Source organism: Xiphophorus maculatus, chromosome 14, assembly GCF_002775205.1.
Source record: "Xiphophorus maculatus strain JP 163 A chromosome 14, X_maculatus-5.0-male, whole genome shotgun sequence".
In the NCBI taxonomy this organism is placed as follows: domain Eukaryota; kingdom Metazoa; phylum Chordata; class Actinopteri; order Cyprinodontiformes; family Poeciliidae; genus Xiphophorus; species Xiphophorus maculatus.
In genome coordinates this window covers 3,253,793-3,280,931 of record NC_036456.1, presented here as the reverse complement: position 1 = coordinate 3,280,931, position 27,139 = coordinate 3,253,793, and the positions used below count along the sequence as shown (strand labels likewise).

The 27,139-nt window shown below is 39.0% G+C and overlaps 2 protein-coding genes and 1 long non-coding RNA gene across 6 annotated transcripts; 2 read left to right on the top strand and 1 right to left on the bottom strand.

Annotated features, from left to right (window-relative positions):
• Positions 1-62: 62 nt before the first annotated feature.
• Positions 63-15,540, top strand: LOC102235299 (myotubularin-related protein 2-like). 3 transcript variants are annotated; one of them, XM_005800085.3, is made up of 18 exons: positions 63-1,765; positions 2,719-2,824; positions 4,345-4,368; positions 5,026-5,113; positions 5,282-5,376; positions 5,483-5,587; positions 6,198-6,296; positions 6,971-7,054; positions 8,693-8,842; positions 9,431-9,619; positions 10,815-11,000; positions 11,141-11,299; positions 12,017-12,064; positions 12,239-12,331; positions 12,442-12,555; positions 12,732-12,775; positions 12,854-12,986; positions 13,172-15,540. In XM_005800085.3, the coding sequence occupies exons 1-18, from the start codon at positions 1,512-1,514 to the stop codon at positions 13,307-13,309; spliced, it is 2,109 nt and encodes a 702-aa protein (XP_005800142.3). In that variant the 5' UTR covers positions 63-1,511; the 3' UTR covers positions 13,310-15,540. The 3 variants fall into 3 exon arrangements, with proteins under 3 accessions (XP_005800142.3, XP_023202871.1, XP_023202872.1); XM_023347103.1 differs by lacking the exon at positions 4,345-4,368; XM_023347104.1 differs by lacking the exons at positions 12,732-12,775; positions 13,172-15,540 and having other exon boundaries at positions 12,802-12,886.
• cd99l2 (CD99 molecule like 2) lies at positions 14,526-23,783 on the bottom strand. 2 transcript variants are annotated; one of them, XM_005800043.2, is made up of 10 exons: positions 23,593-23,783; positions 22,108-22,167; positions 20,410-20,460; positions 18,889-18,984; positions 18,600-18,653; positions 17,552-17,620; positions 17,404-17,454; positions 17,191-17,310; positions 16,524-16,589; positions 14,526-16,272 (listed from the first exon to the last, which is right to left on the bottom strand). In XM_005800043.2, the coding sequence occupies exons 1-10, from the start codon at positions 23,651-23,653 to the stop codon at positions 16,211-16,213; spliced, it is 690 nt and encodes a 229-aa protein (XP_005800100.1). In that variant the 5' UTR covers positions 23,654-23,783; the 3' UTR covers positions 14,526-16,210. The 2 variants fall into 2 exon arrangements, with proteins under 2 accessions (XP_005800100.1, XP_014324620.1); XM_014469134.2 differs by having other exon boundaries at positions 20,410-20,457.
• Positions 23,784-25,136: 1,353 nt separating this feature from the next.
• LOC111611162 lies at positions 25,137-26,914 on the top strand. The gene is made up of 3 exons (XR_002753922.1): positions 25,137-25,208; positions 25,300-26,126; positions 26,839-26,914. It is a non-coding gene; the product is annotated as an uncharacterized LOC111611162 (long non-coding RNA).
• The last annotated feature ends 225 nt before the right edge of the window (positions 26,915-27,139 follow it).

The window sequence follows — 27,139 nt, the reverse complement described above, 5'->3', positions numbered from 1 at the left end:
TCTGCATTGATTGCCGCTGTGTCTCATTTGGACAGATGCACCATTTCTTTCTCCGTTTTAGTTTCTTTCAGCTGCTGAATCAATTTCACATGGATTCATGAACACAAAAACAAAAGATGTCATTTCAGCACGTTTTATTTTTATAAACACATGATGTAGTTCCATTTAGTTATACTTTCCCCCCATTAATTATCTTTTTTATTTATTACAGTTAATGTTTTCTCAATTCCAGTTTTTATTTTGTTAGTTAACTGTGCTAACCTTGGTGATCAGTAACATTGAAATCCTCATTTTCACCACTAATTAATACCTCCATGCTTTCCTAACTCCTGGTGGAGAGGAGTTACATATTTATTATGTTCATTTATGACGACATTGACTTTCAGTTTTCCTACCAGTCAAAGAAATATGTTGTGCAATTTTCTCCCTGCTCAAACTATTCAATACAATTTGATTAGTTCACCTTAGTTTGAAGCTTTGTCTTCATCCATTTTGTCCAATTATTATTATGATTGATTATCTTTTATATTGTTTTTCAGTTAATTTTGGGTTCATAGATCCTGGAGATAATAAATAGATGTTTGTAATATTGTAGATGTATAGAATATGACCGGACCAGAAGGACAGAGTGGCAGGTAATTGCACATCAATTATTTTTATATTAAGTTTATTGGACCAAACGGTACCAGAGTAATCGGATGTTACCAAGAAGTTAGAAAGCAGGAAATAATACATTTTTGAAATTGTGTCGTTTTGGAAAAAGGTTTGATTTCCGTTATAGTGTGGTGGCAAAGATGGTGGGAGGGCCAGGAAAATGCTTACTGATAGTTTCTGAAGAAATGTGTGCTGGGCAGATTAACATTTAAAGATAAATGAGACCGTCAGCTAAAAATGTCTTCAGAGAAACGAGTCCACTGAAACAAGTCCACTGAAACGAGTCCACTGAAACGAGTCCACTGAAACGAGTCCTTCAGAGGTTCTACTGACTGATGGAGGAAATAAAAGTTGGAAGTCAAATGGTGAGTTAAAGATTTATTCCCTGATTTATTCCCTGAAACTCTAAATGCCTCTTCAATTTTTAGCAACCTTTGAATTATGTCATTATTTAGAAGGACATTAAAGATAAATGTGAGAAAATAGAGAAGCTGAATCACATGAGGCCTCCAAAATGACTCCGTGTGGATATTTACAGTAACAGTAGAAGAAATTTGGTAGAGTGCGACCTCTAGCAAGTGTATAGTAAAATTTAGTATAAAATGTGTATTTCAAAGACATTTCAAAATGGCGTTTTAGCTGGTTGGGGGGGATCACTATCAAACAAAATACAGCAAATAATTTCCTTCTACTTGACTGACCACAGAGCAGGTTCTCTGTCCAGCTTCTGCAGAGGCTTTGTTTTCTGATGACATCTTCCATGAAACGTCCTGCCGCTGTGAAGAGGCTGAGGCTGAGCTCAGCCTGGCCTGTCGCTTCCGGTTGCTGAATACGGAGATCATCACGCAGATCAACCGATGCGCCGCATGAAGGAGGCGGAGCTGCAGAGAGGAAGAGACGCTGCAGAGAGAGGAAACCGCAGAGCCGAAACCGAAGCAGCGACCCGGAGGGAAACGGAACCGAGTCGAGCGCAGCTTCGGTGCCGAAAGCTGCCCGGATCTCATCTGACTGAACTCTTGGGCGAAATGGAGAAAAAGGATGGAGCCAGAGCGATCCCTAGCGCCTGGAGTGTTCCGACCTCCAGTCCACCCAGCTCCGATGCAGCGGACAGGTCAGCAGGTTTAGACCCAGCTTTACTGATCCGACCCGGTTCAGTAAAGTTACATCAGTTTGGCTGCTTGGATGTTTCACCCGTTCGCCAATTTGTTGTTGTTTTTTTTTTGCTCTCGATATTTTCGTTCCCGTCTGAGTTAAAAACAACGATTAAAGTAAGTTATGATAAAAGTTATCGCATTTGTTAATAAACAAAGAGTACATAATGGAGTTGTAATAAAAAGTTATTGGGTTCGAATGTCTTCCATGGCTTTAAACAAGTGATAAAAAGGTTATAAATAAAATAATTTTCAAATGAAACGAACATCATTTTGAAGGACAGGACTGCAGCCTGATCGCTGCCTTCCTGTATATTCCGCCAGACAAACAGTCCGGACTTTCTCCCGTTCACTTTGATTCCCTCCGGTAGAATTTCTACCGGGCCAATCAGCGACCAGGAGAAGTAGTGACGACATCGGTTTTCGGCTAGGTTTTAGAATTGTCGTCTGCCTGTCGTTTTATCAATGACAGCCCAGGCCCTCCGTGTAGAACAAGGGCCTGGTTTCTACCAGGTTAGACTAACGGAGCTGTAGTTGTGATTTTCAGATGATTAAAACAGAACTGAGTAACATTATGACTACTGCTGTTGACTTAACATTAGATTCAGCATCTTTGATGTTTGGTCTGTGACGTAGAAACCCTTGTAATTGTTTTTGAATCCATATGTCTGTTTTTACATACTTTTATAAATGGATGAAGCGTCATCTGTCGCCTATTTATAGACCTTCTTGGTGTTCTCAGTTCTTTGGTCTACAGTTGCTTCTGAAATTGTTTTCAGAGTTTAACCGATGATATTGATCTTTTTAAGGCACTGTAAGTTAACTTTGAAACGTTTACGGTTTGAATGGGAACCGAAATAGGAACAAACTAAGAACAAGTTTTCCTGAGCTGCTTTTCCCGTCATTCCTTCAGTTCTGCAGGTTCTCATGTGGAGTGGTGTAAGCAGCTAATCGCAGCCACCTTATCCAGTCAGATCCCAAGAACAGCGCCACCAGATGTTCTGAACAGGGATACCAGGGTAACTATCACACACCATCTAAAACCGACAAACTCGAGGCTGATTCTAAGAATAAACTAGACAATCTGTAGTCACATTTTGGATATCAGGGCAACATTATTGGAAAACGTTGAGCTATTTCTGACAGATCAGAAAAATATGTCCAATGTTTTCATTGCACCAGTTAGAGTAAAACCATTTAATAGAGTCCTAACTGCTCCGGTCGTTTGGCCCAAACAGGAACATTATCCAGCCTCTGAAAGGTACTGAAGATATTGTATTGCATTTTCTACATATAGTCTAACTCAGTTCAAGTTCATTTGAAACTGTTACTGGATACACAGGAATCTGAAGTCATTCAATGGTTCCCTCTGTTTCTGTCTCTTTGGGGAAAAGTCGACTTAGGAGATCATTTGAAAGGTTGTGAAGAGGACAATTATGTCGATTTTCATTGTCGGTCATATTTTTATTAGCTCGACATATTATTTTATGTTTGATGGTTTAAAACTAAATAAGTATATGTCACTACACGGATGTAAATGATAAATGGAAATGGAAGTGGTGTTTGCATGTTGAAAGAGAGATTGTGGATCTAAACTTTTTTAGATGGTAAAATAATGATAACGATTATTATTATTATTATTATTATTATTATGGAATGGAGCTCTGTTTAGATACCTGGAGGATCTGGGTGTCTCTGCTGCTCTGTGACTCTGGATGGGTGAAAATAAAATAAACTGTCCCCCAAAATTCAGTTACTTGCCACCAGCAAGTAACTGAACATCCCATTCAAACATATTGATCAGTTCAACCAGTCCACATGGAATAATAAGTTACCCAGAATAAGGCCTGAAAATAATCGTCCAACAGAGTTGGGCGTCTGATACAACCTGCTGCTGAACCTCTGTGAGTCGGAGCGTCTGTGTCAGTGAAGGTTGTGTGAAGTTTTGCAGCCAATTGGGGAATAAAAATCGATCAATTTTCATTGATCTTAGCCGAACTCTAAACCATACCAATATATCCCTGATTTCTTCCCTGACCTAAACGTTGAACCTTATATTCCCACTAAAAGCTCTACGGGGAAAAGTGACGGGAGGAAGTTTGAACTGAATCTACAAACTTCTGATTACAAGAGATTCTACCCTCTGAGCTGCAGTCAGCCATGTGTAGTCATGTCTAAACACTGGTTACTATTAATAGTCTTTGTGATAAATTTGCCTTTTATTATAGCTGTTGGATTATTCTTCCAACTATGAACTCCATGTACACCTGCACTTCCAAATGTGTAGATCTGAACTCAACCCTCACAGCTCTGTCTGTCTGTCTGTCTGTCTGTCTGTCTGTCTGAATACAGTCATCACTTCCTGTCTCATGTTTTTCTGTTTTTGTACCTTTGTTCATTTTCATACTGTGCATTTCTGCTGCCATTTTTTCAAGAAGCAACAAAATTCAGAAAGTGAATCTTATTCGCTGCATTGTTGCTTGAGTTCATTTCCATCTGAATGAATGAATGAATGTGTTCTGCTCTGTTTTATCTGCAGGTGTCCAAAAGGCTGAGTTCCTGGGTAATATTTATATTTGTCTCACATGTTTACAGTGCATTTCCTTCACCTGGTTAATCATATTTCATACATAGCGTTACTAATAAAACATTTTTGGAAGTTGTCTATGTTTTTTCAACTAAAACAGTGTTGCACAGATTCAGTTGCAACACTGAATCCAAAAGTGACATCCATGTTTCTCAGTCAGGTCAGGTTTTTATTCTAATTTGCTTTAGAGAAATTCAATCTTCTGACTAAACTGATGACGTTTTTGCGACATCATCAGTTCATTTCTGTTAATATTTCTCATCCAAAAAACGTTTCAGGAGAATTTTTTTTTTTCATTAATTAAATGTTACAAACTTGGATTTCTATAAATTGAATAATAAACACTGATAAATGTAGGTACATGTGAACTGAACATGACGTCTTCATTGTGTAAAATTCTCCGTCTCTGTTCTGTCCTGATGGAATCTCTCCTCCTGCTCATCACTCATTGATCAGATTCTCCAGATGTCAGAACAAGTCCTGCATTTTGATGCTCATGTTGCTCCATAGTTCAGAAAGTTGACCTGATTGAGCAAAACCAATGGGAGTTTTGGGTTCAGCACATCAACATGACCCTAAAACAGATATTTTGGTTGTAGACTGGTGTGTGATCGTACTCTCTGCTCTCTTCAGAACCGTCCAGCTCTGGGATTCGGCGCTCTTGTCAAACTTTCACACAACCAAGTGCCTCTTCTGCCAGGAGAAACTGTTCAGATCACAGGTACTGTTCTCCTTTTTCATGCGTTTCACTTCCGGCATCATATTTGTCACAGTCTCATCATATCCAGGTTTTCTTCTCACTCTGCCATTAACCAGTTAACAGCCTTTTCTCTGTCTTCTCTCTCTTGTTGTCGTGTTTGTGTGTGTTTGTGGATGTAATCGTATTCAGTTAAAGATGTTATGTATATCTGTCCATTCAGTGGTCTTATCACTGGTACTCTGACCATCACTGACTACAAGATCTACTTTACCAGTTCGATCAAGGTGTTCCTTCTCTTCCTTTTTATTTCCTACAATGTTCTGTGTTAAACATTCCAGGATTCTCCTCGGTGTCTCTGCAGTGAGCTAATGTCAGCCTGTTGTCTTTAAGGACTCTTTTATTCTTGATGTTAACTTGGGAGCTATAAGCAGATTGGAGAGCATTACTGTTCCTAACCAAGGAGATGACACCAAGGGAATCGAGTTGGTTTGTAAGGTAAAACCTTTTATGCTCTACTCTCCTCTAAGAACCCGACCTCCAAATCTCGTCCACACAGTTTTTTTTAGGGATGCACAATATTGGATTTTTGGTCGAAATCTGATATGCTGATATAGTAAAATTCATACCAATACAAATATTTTCTTCCTATGCCTACTGAAACTTTATGGATTTCTCTACTGTGGAATTAAAATGCTGCATTATTTTTGTCAATTTAACCTGCTACTAAATGCAAATGCTAAAAATGCAAATGCTAAAAATGAGGCTGAAAATGATGCAACACTTTCAACTTGCATTATGTTTAATGTCTAATTTATTCATGACATTTGCTCTCTAAGACACTGACAACACTCGAACTGTGCAAATTTGACGTTGTGCATCACTGTCACTGGTTTGTCATATAAAAACAATCCAGTTTTGTTTTTATATGACATTCTGTCAAAAAATCTCACCGTCTTCTTGACAGAATGGGCGATATTAAATTTTACAGCTAATATCGGCCGATGCCAATACCATGACGATAATATCGAGCATCCTTAGTTTTTTTATTTTTTATTATTATTTAAATCTTTCAATTTGACCGTTTCCTTTTTCTCTCATTGTCCAGGACACAAGGAGCGCCAGGTTTACCTACAAACCAGAAGAGAACCAGCCAGACATTGAAGACGTTTTGTCCAAACATGCTTTCCCTCTGTGCTGCAGTCTGGTTAGTCCAGTTAATAAATGATTACAATGGTAACCTGGGCGTTGCTAGGTAACAAAGACCAGGCTGTTAGCTTACTGGTTATTAAAACTATTTAAAGATCAAATGACCAAAAGTTCAGCATGCAGCAATTAGAAATGATCACAACACCTTTTACCTCTCGCTGAACGCCGACAGCTGCTCCCAACAAAATGATTCTCACACCGAATATAAGAATATTAAAACACATTATTAATATGAAAACAAACTCCTAGTACAAGCAAAGCAGTATGCAGAAACTCAGAGTGGCGTGTAATGATGGAGTGAGGATGCTGAGATGAACTGGTGGATGTCAGTCATTTTATGTGATATTATGTAACTTTATGTACAGATTTATGTGGAGATTATAATTCTAGGAATAACATCATGATGTTACTGCTGCATGAAGCTCAGGCAGATTTAAATCCAGAATGCGGAACCACAGGCGTTTGTGTAAATTTGTAACTTACGTTTGTAATTTCTGTGTTGTTTTTTTTTTAATTATTTTATTTATTTTTGTTTTTATATATATCTGAACCCTTTTTTGTCTTTATCGAAGGCGATGACGAAAACAGACGTATTCTTGCCGTTGCGCCTTTTTTTTTTGAGTTTCGGAACTTTGTGTCCAACAGACTGAACGTTGTCACTTTCTTCCTCAGCCGTTTTTCGCCTTCAAGTACAAGGAACAGTTTCCTGTGGACGGATGGAAGGTCTACGATCCCACAGCAGAGTACAACCGACAGGTAACCACAACCAGCTCCCAGCTGCTCACACCAAAACATCTCTGTTGGTGTGAATCACTTCTTTAGTTTGGTTCCCTTGGCAAACTATCAGTATAAACCCAAATCAAGTTTCTCACACGGTCGAACTTTCTAGCGAAAACAACAGAGGTGTAACAGATGGAGACATGTATGGGTTCACGTTCTAACTACTGTATGTTACAGTGAGAAAAGAACTAGTTGAGTCTTGAACTGGCAGAAACGACGTGAACAAGCTGATTGGACGCGTTTCTGTCTCAGATATTTGGATTTCAAATGAATAAACACATTGGTCTAAAAGTGAAAAAGGAAAAACCTTAGCAGTGGCTCGTCTGCGGTGCTGGACATGCTTTACTCCAAACTGTAATCTGTAACATTTGAGTGCCAAAAAATACTAAATCAGAATTTGTGTTTACCTTGAGAAAATAGTCCTTACAGCAGCTTTTCCTCGCTGCTCTACAGCAGCAGGATGTCAGGGGAAGTTCTCTGAATACAGTTAGGTCCTTCTGTATTTGGATATTGACACAAATGTAATTAATTTCACTTGTTTACTGAGAGCTATTCAAGTTATATTCATGCAATGGACGTCCCATGGACATAAAGTCCAGACTTTCAGTTTCCATCCACATGAACATTAGCTGATGTGTGCGGGAGTTCCATCTCCTTAACGTGCCATCCTGTTTCACCCTGGAGGTGATTTCAGGTTTGTTGCTCGCGTTTGAGTGAAGGTTTCTCTGAGAAGAAAACATCCGGTCAAAGGAGCTCTCCCTGCAGATGAAACAAGCCGCCCTTAAGCTACGAAAACAGAAAACAAACATCCAAGGAATTCCTACAATAGTGTGTACAGTTTGGTACATCCTGAGAAATAAATAAAGAAAGTACCAGTGAAGCCGTCAACGCCAACAGACCTGGACGGCCATGGAAGAGGCACTGATCCTCATCCTGGCTGCGAGCCGCTCCAGGGAAGACCTGATGAAGCCAGTAGGACCACATCACCTACAAAAAGCAGACATGTGATCGTAAGGCCACCAAAATAGAATCCCCTCAACACCTTGGCTGCTCCTAGAAATTGTCCATAGAAGCTATGAACAGAGTCGGTGACAAAGGGCAGCCTTGGCAGAGTCCAGCGCTCACCAGAAGTGAGCCAGACTTTCTGCCGGCAGTGCGGACCGAGCTGAGAGCCTGGTCACACAGGGACCCAACAGTCCGTATCAAAGGGCCCGGTTCCCCAAACACAATCCATCGCCTTTTCCAAGTCAACAAAGTTCATGTAGACGAGTTGGGCAAACTCCCACACACCCTGCAGGACTTCACAATTATATCTTATCGTGTTGTGCGCTCCCTGACATACTAAAAAATGAAGGTTCTCACTCATCTGATTTCCTGATAAACAAATAATAAAAACTGTGTACCACTGTTGAGAAATCAACAAGCTCAACCACAGCACAAAGGTTCTAAGCTTTCCCATTTCTTCTTGATCTGTTGGCGAACTCTGCTTGTCTTAATCTAATGAAAGTTTAGATTTTAACAGCTTGTGGATTTATTTTTTGTCCCATCTCCTTTAAAGATGAAGATTATGCATCTTTCACTCTCTTATCTTTGTGTCTGAACATGCTGCACCAGGGTCTACCAAATGAGAGCTGGTGCATCAGTAAGCTGAACCTCCATTATGAGCTGTGTGACACCTACCCCTCCATCCTGGTTCTCCCCAACAACATGACAGAAGAAGACACAGAACGCGTGGCGTCATTCAGAGCCAAGCGCCGCCTGCCGGTCAGTCATTTTCACAGACACATTCGGCAATTTCTGTTGTGTTTCCCTCCATTAGGACAGAGTTCTTCCCAAAATCACATGGATTAAAGCCAATCATCTTTCACATCCAACCAGAATCTTAAAAACAAAAGTTTACGGGGTTGAATCTAAACCTAAAATGAAAATACACATTTTGTTGAAATAGAGCAATAATCATGACTGTTTGTAAAGTAACAGTCAGTTATATTCATGTACAAAACTGACTTTGACTATACTTTGTACCATATTTTTCATTATATTGCCAATAATCAATAAAAAGACATTTGGAAAAGAAAAGAAAAACAGGCTAACTTTGTGTTGAGCTCCGCCAAGGCCGACTGGAGACGGAGCAGATATACAACAACCAGACGAGCTGATGTAGAGCCTTTCAAAGACACTGTATACATCTATAGATCAATCAGTGTAAGGAAAAACAACAACACGTTACAAACAGCGAGGAAACGAAGAGTCAGCAATCTTAGACAGATGGGCTTTGAGAGTCATAGAAAAGAGCAGCACAGCGAGGAACAGTTCAGGTCACGTCTGAGACTTCCTGTCTGGTTCCTGCAGGTCTTGTCCTGGATCCACCCGGAGTCTCAGGCCGCTGTGGTGCGCTGCAGCCAGCCGCTGGTCGGCCCTCTGGACAGCCGCTGCAAAGAGGACGAGCGCTTCCTCCAGATCGTCATGGACGCCAACGCGCAGTCCCACAAGCTCACCGTCTTCGATTCTCGACAGACCAGTGAAGCCCTGTCCAGCAAGGTGCAACACACACACACACACTAACACAGATGTGTGTTCTTTAAATATTTTTGTTTGATCTGCAATCAGATAATATACACTGTATAAAAGGACAAAGCTATTTTTTCTCACCAGCTGTGTTTTCATTTCAAATGTGCACAAATCTTTGTCTATATTCTGTTAAAAAAAAAACCAAACACAATTTCACTACTGCTGTGTTTCTATTTAATGAGAAATGACACTAAAAATCACATGTGAATAAGTTTGTTCCTGCTTTAAGTTATTAAAAATGATGGGAGTGACGGATGTAAACATTTACATGATATATCCATAATTTAGCCGTGGTGTTAGAGCTCATCGTCTGTCAGCCAATCAGAGGAGACGTCGGCGTTTTATTCAGGCATCGGAGCAACAAGCCCCGCCTACTTGTATGCTGCGTTTTAGGGAAACCACAAAACCACAAAGAAGGCCACTTCCTGTCGTCTTCTTTGTGGTTTTGGCCAGTAGCAACAACCTGCTGTTGATCATGTGATGCAAAAAAAAAAGTGCAGTTCTGTGAAATACATCGACTGTGGCAGAAAAACAGCCTCATCCCAGCACAAAAACCTTTTGGTGAAAAACGCGAGTTGTTTTTTTTTTTTAAATAAATCATCATGTTTCCATTAATCAAATGTATTTTTGTCATTTCAATTTGCACAATCCTATGGTGAATGAAAAAAAACACCTGGTAACCTGATTTATGTCTGATAATAAATCAATGCAAACGTTTCCTGTATTAGATCAGTTATGATAATCAAAAACATTTGTATTTGCTAGATTTCAAGATAATTAAAAGTTTTTTTGCTTCTTTTTTCCAAGTCTTAAGTTTAAATGCACAAATTTTACTAAAACCGTCCAAGATTTCAATGTATTGATTGATATAATTTGAGTTATTTAACGGTATACCCATTAAAACCTTTTAAAACACCAAGACTTCCAAAATATTCAGAAAATGTAAATATATCTCCTCTATTAAAGAAAGTAAACAATCCATAAAAGATCTCAATTAATATTCTGTCATAGACAGTTTTGATGATCCTAAATGACCTAAAACAGGAACATTTAGGTTTGATTTCAAAATGGACGTGTCTTTATTTAGTCCATGTAAATACAAAATTGTTCATTTTTTCTGTCTCCTTTTTGATTTTCTCCATCTGTTCACCCGAACAACCTGAAGGCAAAAGACGGAGGATATGAAAATGAAAATTTCTATCCCAACATTGAGCTTATTTTCCTGGAAATTCCGAATATCCATGTGATCCGGGAGTCTCTCAGGAAGATGAGGGACGTGATTTATCCAACTATTGATGAGGCCCGCTGGCATTCTGCCATCGACCAGACTCACTGGCTGGACTATCTACGAGTAAGTCTCTTATAAATATCCACAAATACAAATGTGCTACAGTCTAAACAAAACAACAGAACCTTTTGTTTTATGCAATATGTTCCTGTATTGTATAAACAGGATATTATAAGTCCTGTATTTGTCCCTGTTGTGTGCAGCTGTTACTATCAGGAGCTGTGAAAATAGCCGACAAGCTGGAATCTGGGAAAACGTCCGTAGTGGTCCACTGCAGTGACGGCTGGGACAGAACGGCCCAGCTCACTTCCCTCTCAATGCTGATGCTGGACAGCTACTACCGGACGCTCCGAGGATTCCAGGTGACTCACTTTAAGTCATTAATACGGTTTTAAAGGGGCAGTGTCATGTAAAATGGACAAATTTAGGCTTTGCATTATTTTATAATGCCATTACCTCGTCAAAGACATATCTGGAGTGTTGCTCTGATTCTGTCATTCATGTTTGAGAAATTCTGTAATCTCCATGGCAACCGTTCAGCTGTGCAAAATGCCTGGGTAGACCTAGCTCCACCTTCGAGGCGCAGCTCCTCCTCTGAGCTTTTAATTTTGTCTACAATTGCTACTCAGTGGTGGTTGTCGTGTGTCTTGTCTCTATGCTGTAACTGTGAAATAATTTCCCTGCTGGGATGAATAAAGTAATTCTATTCTATTCTATTCAGACTAGTCAGCAGCAACTAGCAAAAACCTGGTGGAGCTGTACATCTGCTGAGCTCATTACAGGAGCCACTTCTCAGTGAAACGATGGTGAAAACATTGTTAAAGGGTTTAATAGAGGAGCCATGTTGTGATGACGTCCTGAAGGCGGAGTTTCAGAAAGAGGAGGAGTTTTTTTAAAGCGACAGAGGCCCAATTTCAGGGTGTTAAATTTCTTTTTATGTCATATTTTACGTGACTTGAGCAGTTTTACAACAGAAGATAACATTCAAAACGCACTACGTTTACAACAAACCGCAGTTAACAGTGTATTGCACATTTAAGTCCTTTATATTTAGTTTGACATTTTTTTGGTTTCTTCAGGTTCTGCTGGAAAAGGAGTGGATCAGCTTCGGACACAGATTTGCTTCTGTAAGATTTGTTTAGCTTCATGAAATGTTTCTACTGCGTATCTGCGTGTGTGTGTGTGCGTGTGTGTGTGTGTGCGTGTGTGTGTGTGTGTGTGTGTGTGTGTGTGTGTGTGTGTGTGTGTGTGTGTGTGTGTGTGTGTGTACTCACTGCTGGATGTCTTCCTGTTCCACACAGCGCATTGGACACGGTGATAAGAGCCATACCAACACAGAGCGCTCACCTCTGTTTGTCCAGTTTATGGACTGTGTTTGGCAGATGACCCGACAGGTGAGAGCGTTTTGTGTTCGGCTTCAGAGCTTGAGACTGTAAATATGAAATGCGTATCCACCGGCATGTGACACTATCATTCAATCATTCTCCTCTCATTTTTTTCCCAGTTTCCTTCGGCCTTTGAATTTAATGAGCTGTTCCTCATCACCGTCCTGGATCATCTCTACAGCTGCCTCTTTGGCACCTTCCTCTGCAACAGTGAGCAGGAGAAGTCAGCCAAGGTGTGTAACATACACTAAATATTTCTGTAACACCACACTCTTGTAATTGTGTCATACATGTCAACATATTGATTTTTTTCCTTTGCTTTAATCTGTAGATTTTATTCTTATTGACCAAAAATACGATTTCATTATGAGACTTTTTTTTTCTGAAATTGTTCTCATTTCTTATCCAGGAGGTTCAAACCAAGACAGTGTCCCTGTGGTCCTACATCAACAGGTGAAAATCTGTCCGTCTGACTGCAGGTAGCTAATAACCAAACGTTTGACCTGCTGTGACCCTGATGTCGTCCTCCAGCCAGCCCAGTGAATTCACCAACCCGTTCTACCTGGTCTATGAGAACTGCGTTCTGTATCCGCTGCTTTCCTCCAGACACTTGGAGCTGTGGACCAGCTACTACGCCCGCTGGAACCCACGCATGAGGCCACAGGTAAGCGCGGCTGTTTGCTTTACTTTAGCAGATTAGCAGAAAGTATTCATGCAGCGGCTTTAAAAATTATATTTAAAATAAATCCATCTGGCTTTAAGCACGTTAATTACATACATTTTGTTATTATTCTGATTCTCTCCCCTGTATTTGGTAGTTTAAGTTTTTCTCTCTGTGATGTTTCCCAGGTGCCAGTGCATCAGACGCTGAAGGACTTGCTGTTCCTCAGAGCAGAGCTGCAGAGGAGGGTGGAGGAGCTGAACACACACCCAGCACCGGAACACCCGAGCCCTTACACAGGAACCTCACTTCACTCTGCTGTTTGAGACACCGAAGTGTCCTATCCAAAGTTTTGACCAAATAATAGGGACAACAATGTTTTCAGTCGAAGAAAATCTTTTCTTTTTTTTTCCTCAAATAAAATGTGTAAAGTCAAATATCAGAAAGGATTTTATTCCAGCGACGGAACTAACGTGAAAGCAGGCGGCACAATACGGGGTGTTTGCAGGAAAATAACAATCCGGGCGCACGGCGAGGAAGGGGGTAAAAAAAAAAAAAAAAACGGTTTCCTGGCCTAAACGAGAGACTTGACAGGCATGTGAGAGCCCAGAGCCTCGGAACGCAGCAAGTAGCGCAAGACAAGAGTCCGGGTTTTACCAGGCTCACATTTTAGACCAAAGATTATGTAACATTTTCTGGGTATTGTTGATTTAAACTGTGGTGCTCAGATCGGCCGTTTAGTGTGACCTACTTGGTAGATTTATCACAACAACCTGCTTCGCTGCAACATAAGATTACACGGTGCAGAAAATTTGTGATAAAAGTACAGAATAGTTTACAGAATATCCTTTACTACTGGGGTCCATCGTTAAAACACTCATTACAATAGAATTCAAATATTTGACAAATGACAGATTTAGCATACAAAAATATTAATTATAATTTATACAAAAGTGTTGATGAATTTGTAAAATGCATAATAATTTTGCTTGTAGGTAAATTGCTTCCCAAAAGGAAACTCTTCAGCTTCTTTTTAAAAACTTTCTTCTGTTCAGGTTTTTAACATCATTGTCTGATAAAGACACCATAACATTTTCTCTCAGGGTTGGAATACCCAGTTAAAATAAACTCAAAGGTAATTAAAAATGAGCAGACAGCACAGGGTAATAGGGAAGTACCATTATTTCTTCATACTTAATGTCATATGTCAGCACAAGCTCTAAAATACGGCCATAATTATGTAGGACTGAGTCCTTTGAGTAAAGCCAATTAAATCTAGTATTTAGCATTAAAGTCTACATACGCTGTCACCGCAAGTGTTGACATAAACGTTAAAAGTCCACCTCTATAATGATCATATCAGTATTTACCACTGAATCGCATAAACAAAATCTGAGATATGATCTAAAAATTGATGAACTGCTAGATTATGGACATGTTTTTAAGTTCCACATAAAAGCAATTTCCATATTTAAGCCACACACACGTTCGACATTTCAATATTTTCTTCTATTCCCTTTAGAGATCACAGTGGAAGCTGAGTCTCTTTATTAATTCTTTATTTTACTAGTTTATGTTGGAGACAACTGGAGTACATATAGTAATAATTCAAGTAAAATCAGTTAACTGGCACATCTTAAGCAGAGTTCAATATTGTGAAAAAGTCATAGTAAAAAAAAGTACATTTCCTTTAAATTCTAGGGTTTTAGTACTGAGATATTCATTTCTTAATTTAGAACATTTGGCTTGGTTCCCCTTGGATTACCTTGAATAATTAAAAACCTGGTAAAGTCCACATTATGTCAAAACCCTACAACCGACAAAGGATGTCTTTTTTGTTACAATGGCTAACATTTTAAAACACACATAGAGAAAAACATGCAGCAGAGAGTACAAAGGAACAGTCTCAGTTAGATACAGCATTATAACAGCAGAAGTACAAAGCACACAAACAGATCCAACTACGGTTAAAGTCTCTAACTCAAGCAGCAGCTTTTCACATTTCTGACCTGGACATAATTTTGTTGACATTCAGAGAAGTGATACGTTTCAAATCATTTGATTTGCAGAAAGAAGCATTCATGTCTAGAACAGGCACTGAAGAGGCATCACGAGTGATTTTTCTTTTTTTTTTTTTGAGTAACAATTGGTCAAAGCAGTAAGTGAAGGTCACTAAAAGACATTTCCAGAATTAGAAATGAGTTGTGTGTGTGTTGACTTGAATCCAGGCGTGTGGAGCGAACAGAGGTCATCATATGACCAGGAGTGATGGTCATATTGTGTCTTATAAAGAAAAGGTCTCATCCCATCTGGTCTGGGACTGTGGTAGTGCTGACATTTCATAATATTCACATAACTACAGTCAGAAGAAAAAAATGTCTGAATCTAAAAGACAACAGTGTGTGTGTGTGTGAAGTCATTTAAGATTTCAGTGTAAATAAGAATGAAAAAGATTAAAGAGTAAACTCATATCTAAGCCTTTGTAAAACCTTTTCATAATTTCTTCTGCTCCACATTTTCAGATTAGAAGAGATGATTTTACAGCGTGTCATAATATTTTTATATAATTGTAAATTGAGTTTAGGCCAGGATTCGAAACAAGGACCTTCTCTTGCTGCAAGGCAACATTGCTACCAACTACTGCCCCTTGCAGCCATGCCAGTAGATCTGTCACACGTTAGTAAAAACACTAGTCAGGTACAAATTTCTAAACTTGCAAGAGAAATAAATAAAAGTAATTTAAATAAAGTCGTTTTGCAGTTTTACTTACACGTGTCAGAATGTGAGATTAACAGGAGGAAATCATTTCAACCATCAAAAATTCTAAAACAAATGTTTCTCTACTCAGCGAAGACATGGCGCTGATCTGAGCTCTGAAGAAACTACAGAACCTGCTGGTCATTCACTGGTCAGCACTGAGACAAACTACAGACTCACTTCCTACAGACTCCATTCAAAGATGTGCATTTTTCTAATGCAAACTTCATTATATAACACTAAATGGAATTCAAACACAAATGGGAGATGCTGATCTGAATTCAAGTGGTTCTACGTCTAACAACATGAAATGCTCAGCAGTGTAAACAGTTTATAGCTTAGATAAGCGCCATGCCTTACAAAGCCTATAATGGTACAAACATGGAATTTGCTATGTTTATATATTAGTACACTATATGTGGATGAAAGGACAGCTGAAATGTCTGACTGACTCAGTGACTGACTGGTTCCTAAACTGCATTCTCATCACAAGGTGGTCCAGACTTTGGTTGTTCCAAAAGCGTCTGTTGTGCTGCAGAAAGAAAAGTAAATTGAAAAAATTTTCAGTCATACAGAAAACATAAATTCATAAAAGACAAAAAAAAAAACCACATAAAACAATAAAGTGGTTTGAAAGTGGAGCAATCCTTAGTAGTCTCCACAAACTTTGATGACATCAACTCTTCAGGGATGAAGACATCAACACTTCTGGTGTGTGTATGAATGATTATGAATGATTATGAATGATAATAACAAGCATTGGAAATGAGGTAGATGAAGTACCTTGAGGTTCGGTTGCCACCACTCCCTCTGGGATTTCAGCCTTATTAATGTCAACATTCATGCTCTCTGTAAAAAGAGAGATTCTTAGAAACACATTTGTTACCTTGTCATAACTGCCTACAAATAAAAACCAACAGGTTGGTGTGAAAACTTTAGATAAAAGAGGAAAGGTCATGATAGCTTGGCAGTATTTCAGATATTTAAGACAAAAACCCCTCAATAATTATCGATATCTAGTGATATGAAACTCTCATATCGTGATACGTTTTTCACCCAGTCCTAATTTGAATGCTATTTGAATCCAAGCAATCCATACAAAATGTTTACTTAATTCATTTGTCTTCTTGGTAGAATTTCTTTTTAAAATTGTTAAGCAATTAGTAACCTAATTAGTTTCAAATTTTAAATTAGTAAAAGCTGACAGAGCAGTTTTTTGTTTTTAGGAATTTACAGTTTCTACTTCATTGATTTTTTTTTCTTTTGAAAGATAGATGAAATCAAATTATACTCAGGTCAGTTACATTTTTTACACAACTAAAATATAAGTTCACCACTTTTTTTCAGGCCTGAAAATCACATTCTCCACACAGAGGCTTAAGTTTATGACGCAGTAACTTGCGATTCCAACGTGCTCACAGCTTAAGGTGACTTTAGTGAGGAACCTTACGTTGTATACTGAAGCACAATTTCTTCTTCTGGTAGCTTATGTAGCTGGTGATGGCCCCCACCAGCGCCATGCCGACGGCACTGACAATTCCTGCAATGGTGCCGACCTCTGCAGTGACCTCTGTGAACACAGCCGCATACACAGGCAGAAAAAGGATGAAGCTCTGCAAGCCATCCATTTGTAGGACAAAAACATCAGACAATAAAACCTCACCACTGCTTTCATCATGGGAACTCTGGCTGGCGTCTCCTTTTTTATAGCCTCCTGAGGAAACAGAGGTCAAATAGAATCAGATTTTTTCTTTAAAAAAACACAACTATTAACTTTAGACTGATTTTCAGTAAAGGGAATAAAATCGGACCTTTTCCTTTGTCGGGTTTGTAGGAGTTATCGTTGCTCACACCTTCCAGATCACTGTCAGAAAATCCTCCTGAGAAAAAAACAACGCTGAAGGTAAAGACTCACCGCGCTGCTTAGAGGCAATAAATCTGATGATTCACTGCATCAACTGTTCCGCTGTGACCTGCAGGGGACAGTGGCTGCCAGCTCCTAACCCTGTTTCCAAACACCCTGAGCTCAGAGGAGATGTCCCTTAAAGGGACAGTACACCATCATTTGAGTTGGTTCCTACAGGAACGGGGCTCCTCCGCAGATTTTAGTGGATTTTTGTGAGTTTTGTAGTTTGCAACTGTCCTCAAAGTTTTCATGGCTGTCGCACGTTTTCACAGCAGGTAAAAAGTTTGTGTAAATTTACGCCATGTTCATTTTTATACATGCCGACTTGTGTGTAAAATATGGTGAAGGCATTCTCTCCACATGAGGCCCCTGGTGTTTCTGTTGGTGACAGGAGTCAGACTGGTGCTGAGTCCGTGATTAAACTGATTCAAGGATTTTGCTAACACAAGCATTTTGTGGGACTTACAGTTTGGGAGTCAAAACCCAAAACACGTTGACCTTCATAATTGCGCCACCTACTGATCAAATTTGCCCCGAAAAGTTTAGCCTAATCTTCACAATTTTGTATATGATCTGTGCTTTCCCTGAATAAATCTGTTCAATTTCACAAAGGTCAAATGTCAGCCATATTTGATGCTGCAAGTGTCATCAAATATACAAACATTGATATCTTAAATGCATGGTACTTAAATAATTAATTACTAACACTCACTGCATTTCAAGCTGTTCTACATGGTATATACATACAGGGATATTACAGTAACTATAAATTTGCAAAGTACTGTTCACTACAAGCTGACATCATGCAGACAGAACTGAAATAGAAATTAAAAATTGTTTAATACATTACTGATTGCCGTGTTTTTTTGTCTCTTCTCTTTTTGTGGATCTTTGTCAAATCACTTGGGTTTAAAAATCATTTATAATCATCAATAATCATTTATAAATTCTACCTCCTGGCTTCTGGTTTTCATCCAAAGCATCTGCCAGATCAAAATCTTGTCCATCTGTAAAGATGAAAAGAACAATTATAAACACCGTCTGTTTTTAGATTATATCACCAACAGGAAACCAAGACTCAGAATATTTTTTTATCTACTCGAACACTTGTATTTATATCTGAAAGCTCTTCATCTAATAGTAATAATAATAATAATAATAATAATAATAATAATAATTTCTAAAAAGTTCTTTCTAGATCTAAAGCAGAAGCAACAAACCTGGTAAAGTTGTTTAACTCACTTGACTTGGGTTTCGTCTTCCTTGATACTTCAGTACTTGTAGGGAGCTTTGGCCTGACCTTTACTGGGACTTTGGTGGTTGTAGTTCTTACTGTAGCTAGTAAGAAAAAAACAAAACAAATCACTGACACAGTAACTGGTAAATGATGGAGGATATTTGTCTTCAACTTCAGCAGACTTTGACTTTCACTCCAGGTTTACCAGTCCGCCTGCACTTTGTGTCCATGTCCAGGGACTTCTCCAACATGTTGGTTTAGATTCTGTCATCATCCAGGCTGTGACAGTCCTAAGTACTTCAGTTGAAGGCAACTGGGCTACTTTTGTTTCTTCAAGACCTCACGTCTAAAGCAGTCCTTCAGTTCTTGACAGGGTTGGGAGTAAGGAACTTATTTATATGTGGTAGTCAGAACAATCAAACTAATGGGACCATTAACATCACTAATGGGACGATGAGTCACTAGATCCATTCAACTCGATGTTTGCTTGACAATCCAAATATGTACTTAAATGATGCCATGTGAATTGTTTTGATCATATATCTGGAGTATGAGTTAGAAAGATGAAATCTCAAGCCCTCTTCTATATTTCATATTGATTTTTCATTTTCAACACAGTTGGCTTTTTCAGATTCACCTGTCCAAAATGTTCCACACATTCATGTAGCTGCTCTTTAGTTTCTCCAGTGTAGAAGTCTAAACATTCAGACTGCATGCACCCTACGAATGAGCTTGTGTTTGGATATTTTATGGAATCAATCTCTGAATGGGATTATTGTTGAGTTTAAATATACACCAGACTATTATCCTCATCTCAGATGCTATAAACACATATGAGATGAAAATGTTCCTACAGTTATTTTCTTCTTTAGAGGACTGAATTATTTATAGTTCATAAATTTACATACCCTGGTGGAATAGTCATTTGTTAAGAGAATATGAATGTCATATATTACCAAAGAATTAACCATTTAATTCTTTTTTAGGATTAAATGCATCTATAAGGAAACATTAGGTCAGTTTTGTTCCTCCGACCACTAACAATAAGTGAAAAACAGTTTTTGTGTTATCATGTATACTCTCAAGAAAATGGCAAAAAAAAAAATCTTCTAGGTTCTATAAACTCAACTGTATGTTCCTGAAATCCCAGCTGCCTTAACAGAAGCCCAGGGAATCCTCAATTTGAAGTAATGACCAACACTTTTAGTGTGCGGTGATCAAATTGCCTCATTTTTCACTCCAGTGTGATTGTTCTGAATACAACTTATTATATTATAAGCTTGTTGCTTCCAATCATTTTCAGAACTGAAATAACCTTTTGAACGTGAAACATCTTGACGAAACAGAACATCTTCAGCACAATGATTCATCTTCTACACACCTGGCTCACATTTTATTTTAAATCAAGTAAAAAAAATATTTCCGGGAAGACCATACTCCATCCCAAAGTGGATATTTGACTTTAAAGTGACTTTAAATGACACATTTAAGAGAGTCAAACAAAAGTCATGCAACACATTTCTTACCTTGTTCTATTCCTCGAGTTGGTGCTTCTGGCTTTGGTCTAACAGTAGCTGCTGTTAGGATGAGAGGACAGGCTTTATGCAGACTGTGGCTGTGTTGTTAGAGATTAAGCTGAAGCAGATGTTTAACCTGCACAGAGTAACATGAAGGCTAACTGGCTTGTATCAACAAAATTACAAAAGTCAAATAAAAAGACCACAATTGGAACTACAGTATATCCACCATCTATCCAGAAATCTCCGTTTGAGATCACAGTAAAGTATTTTTGAATTTGAATTTAATTGAAAAGTCTCTCAGGAGCAGTAAATTAAATGTTGTATACTGATTGTGCTGTTGTGCCCAAGCAAAATGCTGTGCAATCAAATCAAAGTTAACAAAGCAGGGCCTGGGCCTCGGATTAGCAGCAGACCAATCCTCCATCAGGAGGAGTGATCCATGGAGTTGGAAGAAAAGACCAGACTTGGCTCCTTCTTCACTTTCATTTAATCCATTTTCTTATTTTATTTCATTAACTCCATACTAAAAATGAATAGTTAATGTAATATCTAAAAGAAATCATAAAAAAGGAAGCATGAATTTATAATTGCTGCCCCCTAGTTACATAAAAATAAAATTAGCTATTCAACTCATGGTACTATCACAAACATATTTCATATTTATACACAAAAAAATACACCCAAAAAATAAATACACAAAACAGCCAGTCAACGCCTTATCATCATAGCAACTTTCTAATTTCTTTTAAATATAGAAAAAGGTTTAGATTGCTCTATCTCACTGTCAAGATTATTAAATAAAAAGAGGCAAGTTTTTGGACCATCTGCGGCTGAGCGATCAGCCTTTGATAGAATCTCTTTCCGTACTTGAAACAGGTTGACACAGGCAACCAACGGGCTCTGGGGCCCCCCTCTGTTGGCTTGACCTGCAATGTACGATGGGTCCGGTCGAGGATTGGTTAGCATCAAGGCTAAGCAAATACTGAAGCAGTACAGATAAACTCTTCTAATCCCTCCGATACACCCACCAGCTGTTTATTATTTAATATCAAGCGATCTTCCAAGTCTTCTTGGGTAACGTGTCCAGTAAAACAACTAATGAGTTAACTGAGGGCTCCAGGGCAGCAAGCCTCCCATCCTGATTGTTAGGAGCATTCTCCAAATCATGGCATGGTCTGGAACAAGGCAACTTGCACAAATGGCATGAAGGTCATAGGTCATGCTGGTCTGGCAGGTCAAGCAGAGGGAGATTGTAGACGTCTTGCTCATTATTCATTCTTGTTCTTATGATCAGATGTTTTGATTTGCTGAAGAAAACTGGGAGCCGATTGTCCAGTTTCACCATAATTTGGACAGACTCAGATGGACATAACAGGTGGTGCCACATAACAGGTGTAAGTGTAGCACATGGTGCACATGGTGCTACACTTACACCTGATATGTGGGTGTAGCAGGTGTAGTTGTAGCACATAACCATCTGTTATGTGGGCCAGTAGGCCCACATAACAGATGGGCCAGTACTAGGTTTTCAGTTCTGCACTGCACACAAAGTGGGTAACCCACTAGGGGCAGCCTTAAAGGGCAAAGCCTGCGCAAAATAGAACTACTTTACTGTGAAAAGCAAACAAAGATAATGCCAACATAAAGCAAGTCTTACTTTACCAATTCATAAAAATAAATAAACATGGTCAAGAGTCTACTTACATGGCTTAACGCTCTCATCATCCAAAGCATCAGCCAGATTGAAGTCGAACTGAGACAGGACTTTAGTACAGAGGACACGAAAGAGAAAAACAGAAATTACACGTCTGTCTATGTTGTCCCAGATGACTGTTCACACTGAACACAACTCTGCTCAGGGGAGGTCATCCTTCATTTGAGGGGATGCTACAACTACAGGGAGTAGTGGTCTGCTAAAGGGAATCCCCTTCAATCAAGTCAACGCGTTGACTAGATTACAATAGCTTTGAGTCTTTCACTCTGTTTCACGGTCTGAATGGCTTTGGAGTAAAACCGACTGAGAGTAAAAAGATACAAGAGGTTTGAGTTGCTGTTCATCTGTTCTGCATTATCTTACCTTTGTTGTAGCACACTGCGCATTTTGTGAATATACGTCACAATATTCACAACAAACATCGGTCACCAAATAGGACAAAATATTTCATGAAGTATTTAACAAACTATACTCCTACTGCAACAACTATGTAAAATTAAATTGATTGTCCAATATAAAGGAAAATGGAGTTTGATGCTCTCTGGCCTCTTGCCTTGAGCACTGAGTTTGTGAGGGGCGTTTTGCTGACTTTTCCTCCATCAAACCTGTTGCTAACTATTTGCGTTTCCCATTTAGTGCAACTATTAATGTTGACAAGATCTTCTCCAAACTGACAACCTTTTTCAGTCTGGAAAGCTCTGCTGTTGAAAACGAGGAGCTAACGTTCACAAATGACATTGTAATAGAAATCCAGTCCAACATCTGGTAAGAGGTCTGGAGTGTCGTTGTAGGAAAAAATGTCCCAACTTCAGAAGATGAACTGAGGGGGCCTAATTGGTTCTTCCTATTAGTCTGCATTCTCTCACATTTAGATCATTAAACCAAATTTCAGATCGACCAATAACTGATTGACACCTGCAACCAGCTCCTGCTGGTGAGAAAACTAGCAATCCTCCCAGTGTCAAAAGGCTATCACTTTAATATGTCTGCTATAACTGATGTGTAATCGCATATACAAAGTCAAGTCAATAGTTTCATTTAAAATGATATATATATATAATTTTATATTTTTTTGTCAGTTCTCAGCCGACTGGTGAGAAAAAATAGAAGCAATTGGTCTGTAAAAGGTCGGACATCCCTACTTTATCTTCCTCAGGGTGGATAAAGAGGATGAGGATGGTGAGGGTCTGCACTGACTGCTATTCTGCTCTGTCAGCAGCCTTCTCTTTATTTGCATAAACCGAAGGTTTAATACCAAGTTGTTATAATAAATTAAATATCCTACAAGTCTCGGGTCTATTAGGGTTTGCTGAAAAAATGAAAACAATCAAATGGATGATAGCAAGCGGAGCTTTTCAACCTCGTGCGTTTCTGAGGCGCATCACTGTACCTCGTGCGGCCAACCTCACCAACCTGCTACGGCACAAAGAGGGCCGACGCCGCAGCTGCATTCAGATGTGACCGCGGGTTCTCACCTCCGAGCGGCAGCAGGAGCGCCAGGACACACAGAGTCCACGCAGAGCGAAAGGTCGGCATGACTCGCAGACTTCAGTTCAGCTGCGATAACGGTATTTTCTTCGCCTTAGAATAAAGCCGAATAGGCAGAAACCTCTGAGTGCGGCACTCAGTGACACTCCCACATTGGGCCACTTCCTACTACCTTTCAAAATAAAAACCGAAGAATAATTGGTAACAATGCAAAACCTACAGAAAATAAAGAGAGAATGGCCGCCATAGTATGCTTTTTGCAAACGCTAAGGAAATTTTTTACTAGAAAGCAAAAAAGGACAAATTTCTATGGAAGCCCGTTTCTGTCACTGTGGTAAAAAAAATCCCATTGTATTGAGATACTCATTACGCATTATCTCATTGTAATACCTCAATATAACAAGATGCCTCTTCTTTCATAAAAATCCTTTAACGGTTTACATTACAAAAAGGTAAAGTAAAGCAGAACCTGTTTATGAAAATACTATTTCACTGGCAATCTCCTCAGCTCAAACCCACTATGAGAAGTCCTCCTGTCTCTTTAAACACCAAACTGGGTATATATGAAAATTAAATTAAAAGATTATTTACATAAAATTGTAACCATATGAGTTTCAAAATACCATTCATAATTTCAAAGTATATTCCTTTTCTTCCACCTACCACACATGTTCTCAGGGTTAACCAGGCAATCTTTTCACATATAGTGATTTTTATTCCTCCTAATAAAATTACAATTTAATTTAATAACATCCTTAATGACCTTGGTCGATGCAGAAAGAAAATAGGCCGCAAAGACAAATTTGAAGAGACTCTAATATCCTAACAAAAACTGAGCTGTCTGTCTATTTAGAATCAACTTACATTTGTCATTCGTTCCAAGCATTCTTCTTTGTTATCACCATACAAGTATTTTAGTTGATAATCTTCAGGGAAAACAGCTCACATTTATTTAAGTTTAGTTGAAGTCCAGAGTTTGAAGAGCTAAAGGGATTTAATCTCGACTTGTCAAGAGAAGGATTGTATCATCTGCCAAGTGACTATTATTACTGCCTTGCTTATTACATCAATTCCAGCCATTCCACTGTTTTCAATTAGAATGGACAGCGTCTCTTCAACCATTACAAATAACTATGGTGGACTTCTACAACATTGACAGATTCTTTTAGGAATGTTTAATCTGATATCTGTTCCATGATTTAGGTCTACAGAGCATATAGCATCTTAGTAAAATTTCTGAATGTTTTTGCAAATCCTAAATGAGTATGTATGTATATCTCACAAAATTGCAGCTCTGGAGTTTTGCATTGTGCTGTGGATAATGGTGCATACGGGTGAGAGTTGTTTCTTTTATGTAAATCATTTGGTTATGAAGCATAGATACGATGAACTCAAGTTGCAAATCTTGTCCGTAGTTTCAATTCAAATATTTTCTTGGAGCCTGCTGCTGCAACATGTTTTGCATACCAAAAGACAAATAGTCATAAAGCACACAGAAGGGTTGTCATTTTCCCAGATTGCTCTGAGAAAGCCGGCGTTTTCTTCTGCAGTCAACAGTGTCGACTCACAATGGAGAGGATCCTGCTAGTCTTGTTTCTTTCAGGTCAGATATTTTTATCTACATTTCTATTAAAAAATATACATTGACTATTTTCAAAATTTGACTGTTTTCAAAAATGCCTACTTTTTTGCAGCCTGCCCTGTCCTCTCCGGCAGCCTTCCCCGTCAGTACCACTTTGTTAATCTATCTCTGACTTGGACTGAAGCTCTGGCCTACTGCAGACAGACTTATACAGACATCGTCACAATCCAGGACTCTGAAGAACTGACCCGGCTCATGGACACGCTTTTATCTGCTAGGCACAGCTCTGACACCTGGATTGGTCTCTACAGTGTAATAGACTGGTGGTGGTCTGATGGCTTCATAGGGGCCGGTGCTAATTACAGCAATTGGGAAATCTCTTTTAATGAGCCCAATTTTATTGGAGCCAGTCAGTTCTGTGTGTCTATTGGCAGCACTGGATTGTGGTGGGATGATTACTGTGACATAAATTACTCAGTTCTCTGTTACAATGGTAATCATGTCTAGCAAGATTTTTCAAAAGCATTATTCTAAAATAGGATGTCAACAACTTACTGACCTCTGACTTCTTTTAAACGACAGGCACACAGCTGGAACCTGAATATGTTTATGTGGACAAAGAAATGAATTGGTCCAGTGCCCAGATGTACTGCAGGGAGAACTTTGTAGATCTGGCTACAGTAAGCAGTGATCTACAGAATCGCATGGTCAAGGAATTGGTGCCTTTTGGAGCCTACTTGTGGATTGGCCTCTTTAGATTTCCAAACTTTTTCTGGTCTGATGGCAGCAGCGTCTTGTTCAGCAACTGGGATGATGCCGACAATCCAATTAACTCAATGACTATGATCTGTGGCATAACATCTGGAGACAGTAATGGAAGATGGAGGTTTTTGTCCTGTGAAACAAAATTACCTGTTGTCTGCTACTACGACCCCCCACGTAAGTGTTTCAATGATGAGATTTTTAGACTGATTTTTATTTTTACTTATGCTCTAAATCAATCACAAAAACTTCATGGTAAAAAAAAAAAGTTTTTGTTTTTTTTTTTGTCTAAATTGTGTCCATACAGTATATCACCAATTAACAACAACAGTCACGTACGTCGTCTTGTGGCACTTTACACAAAAAGATGCCGTTTCCTCCAAAGCTACAAAAATTCTACATTTATTACAACTATTATTATCACTAATGGAGGCAGAGGACCAATTAAGTTAAGCATCTGATACAGACAGCAAGAGAGAGGACAAGACTCAGACAGACACAGCAGTAGACAGAATCAGAACGATCAGCGCCGATGCTAAATTAAGTTAGCACCGAGCTAACCAAGCTAGCAAGCCCTTTCCATGCCCAGGAAAACCGTCGTGAAACAAAAAGAGTTGCCAAACAGTAAAGAGCACCAACAGAAAGTATATTTTAATCTGCTTATGTGAACGAATAACCCATTAACGTCTCAGGACAAAGAAGTTAGATCAAACTAACAGATCTACAGAATGCATCCAATTTGACCACCTCCTAAAACTAAACTAAACATTAACCATTTCATGTAACAGGCATAAACAGGCTGAATTCGTGGCACTTATCTAATTTGCATACAATAAACTGGTGAGTGACTACTAGTCAGAACTTTAATCTCTTTTTTATTTCAACCCAGTGACAAAGCAGAGGGTGAAGCTGAGACTGAAGACTGAGGACTCTGTGAATCTCAACGAGGCCGTTCTGAAAGAGAGCATCCTTAAAATGGCAAGGCTGGAACTATTAGGGCTCGATATTTGGTTGTATTAATCATGCTGAGAATTTGAGGGGGGGTTTTGTAACCAAATGCTTTTTAAAATGTTTGCTATCTACATCTCCTAGCTCCAGGACAGGCTGAAGGAGAACGGAGGGAATGAGGTCACCCTAAAGTGGAGAGAGCAGCCTGATGGTGAAGTCTTCAAGAAAGAAGGACAAGCAGT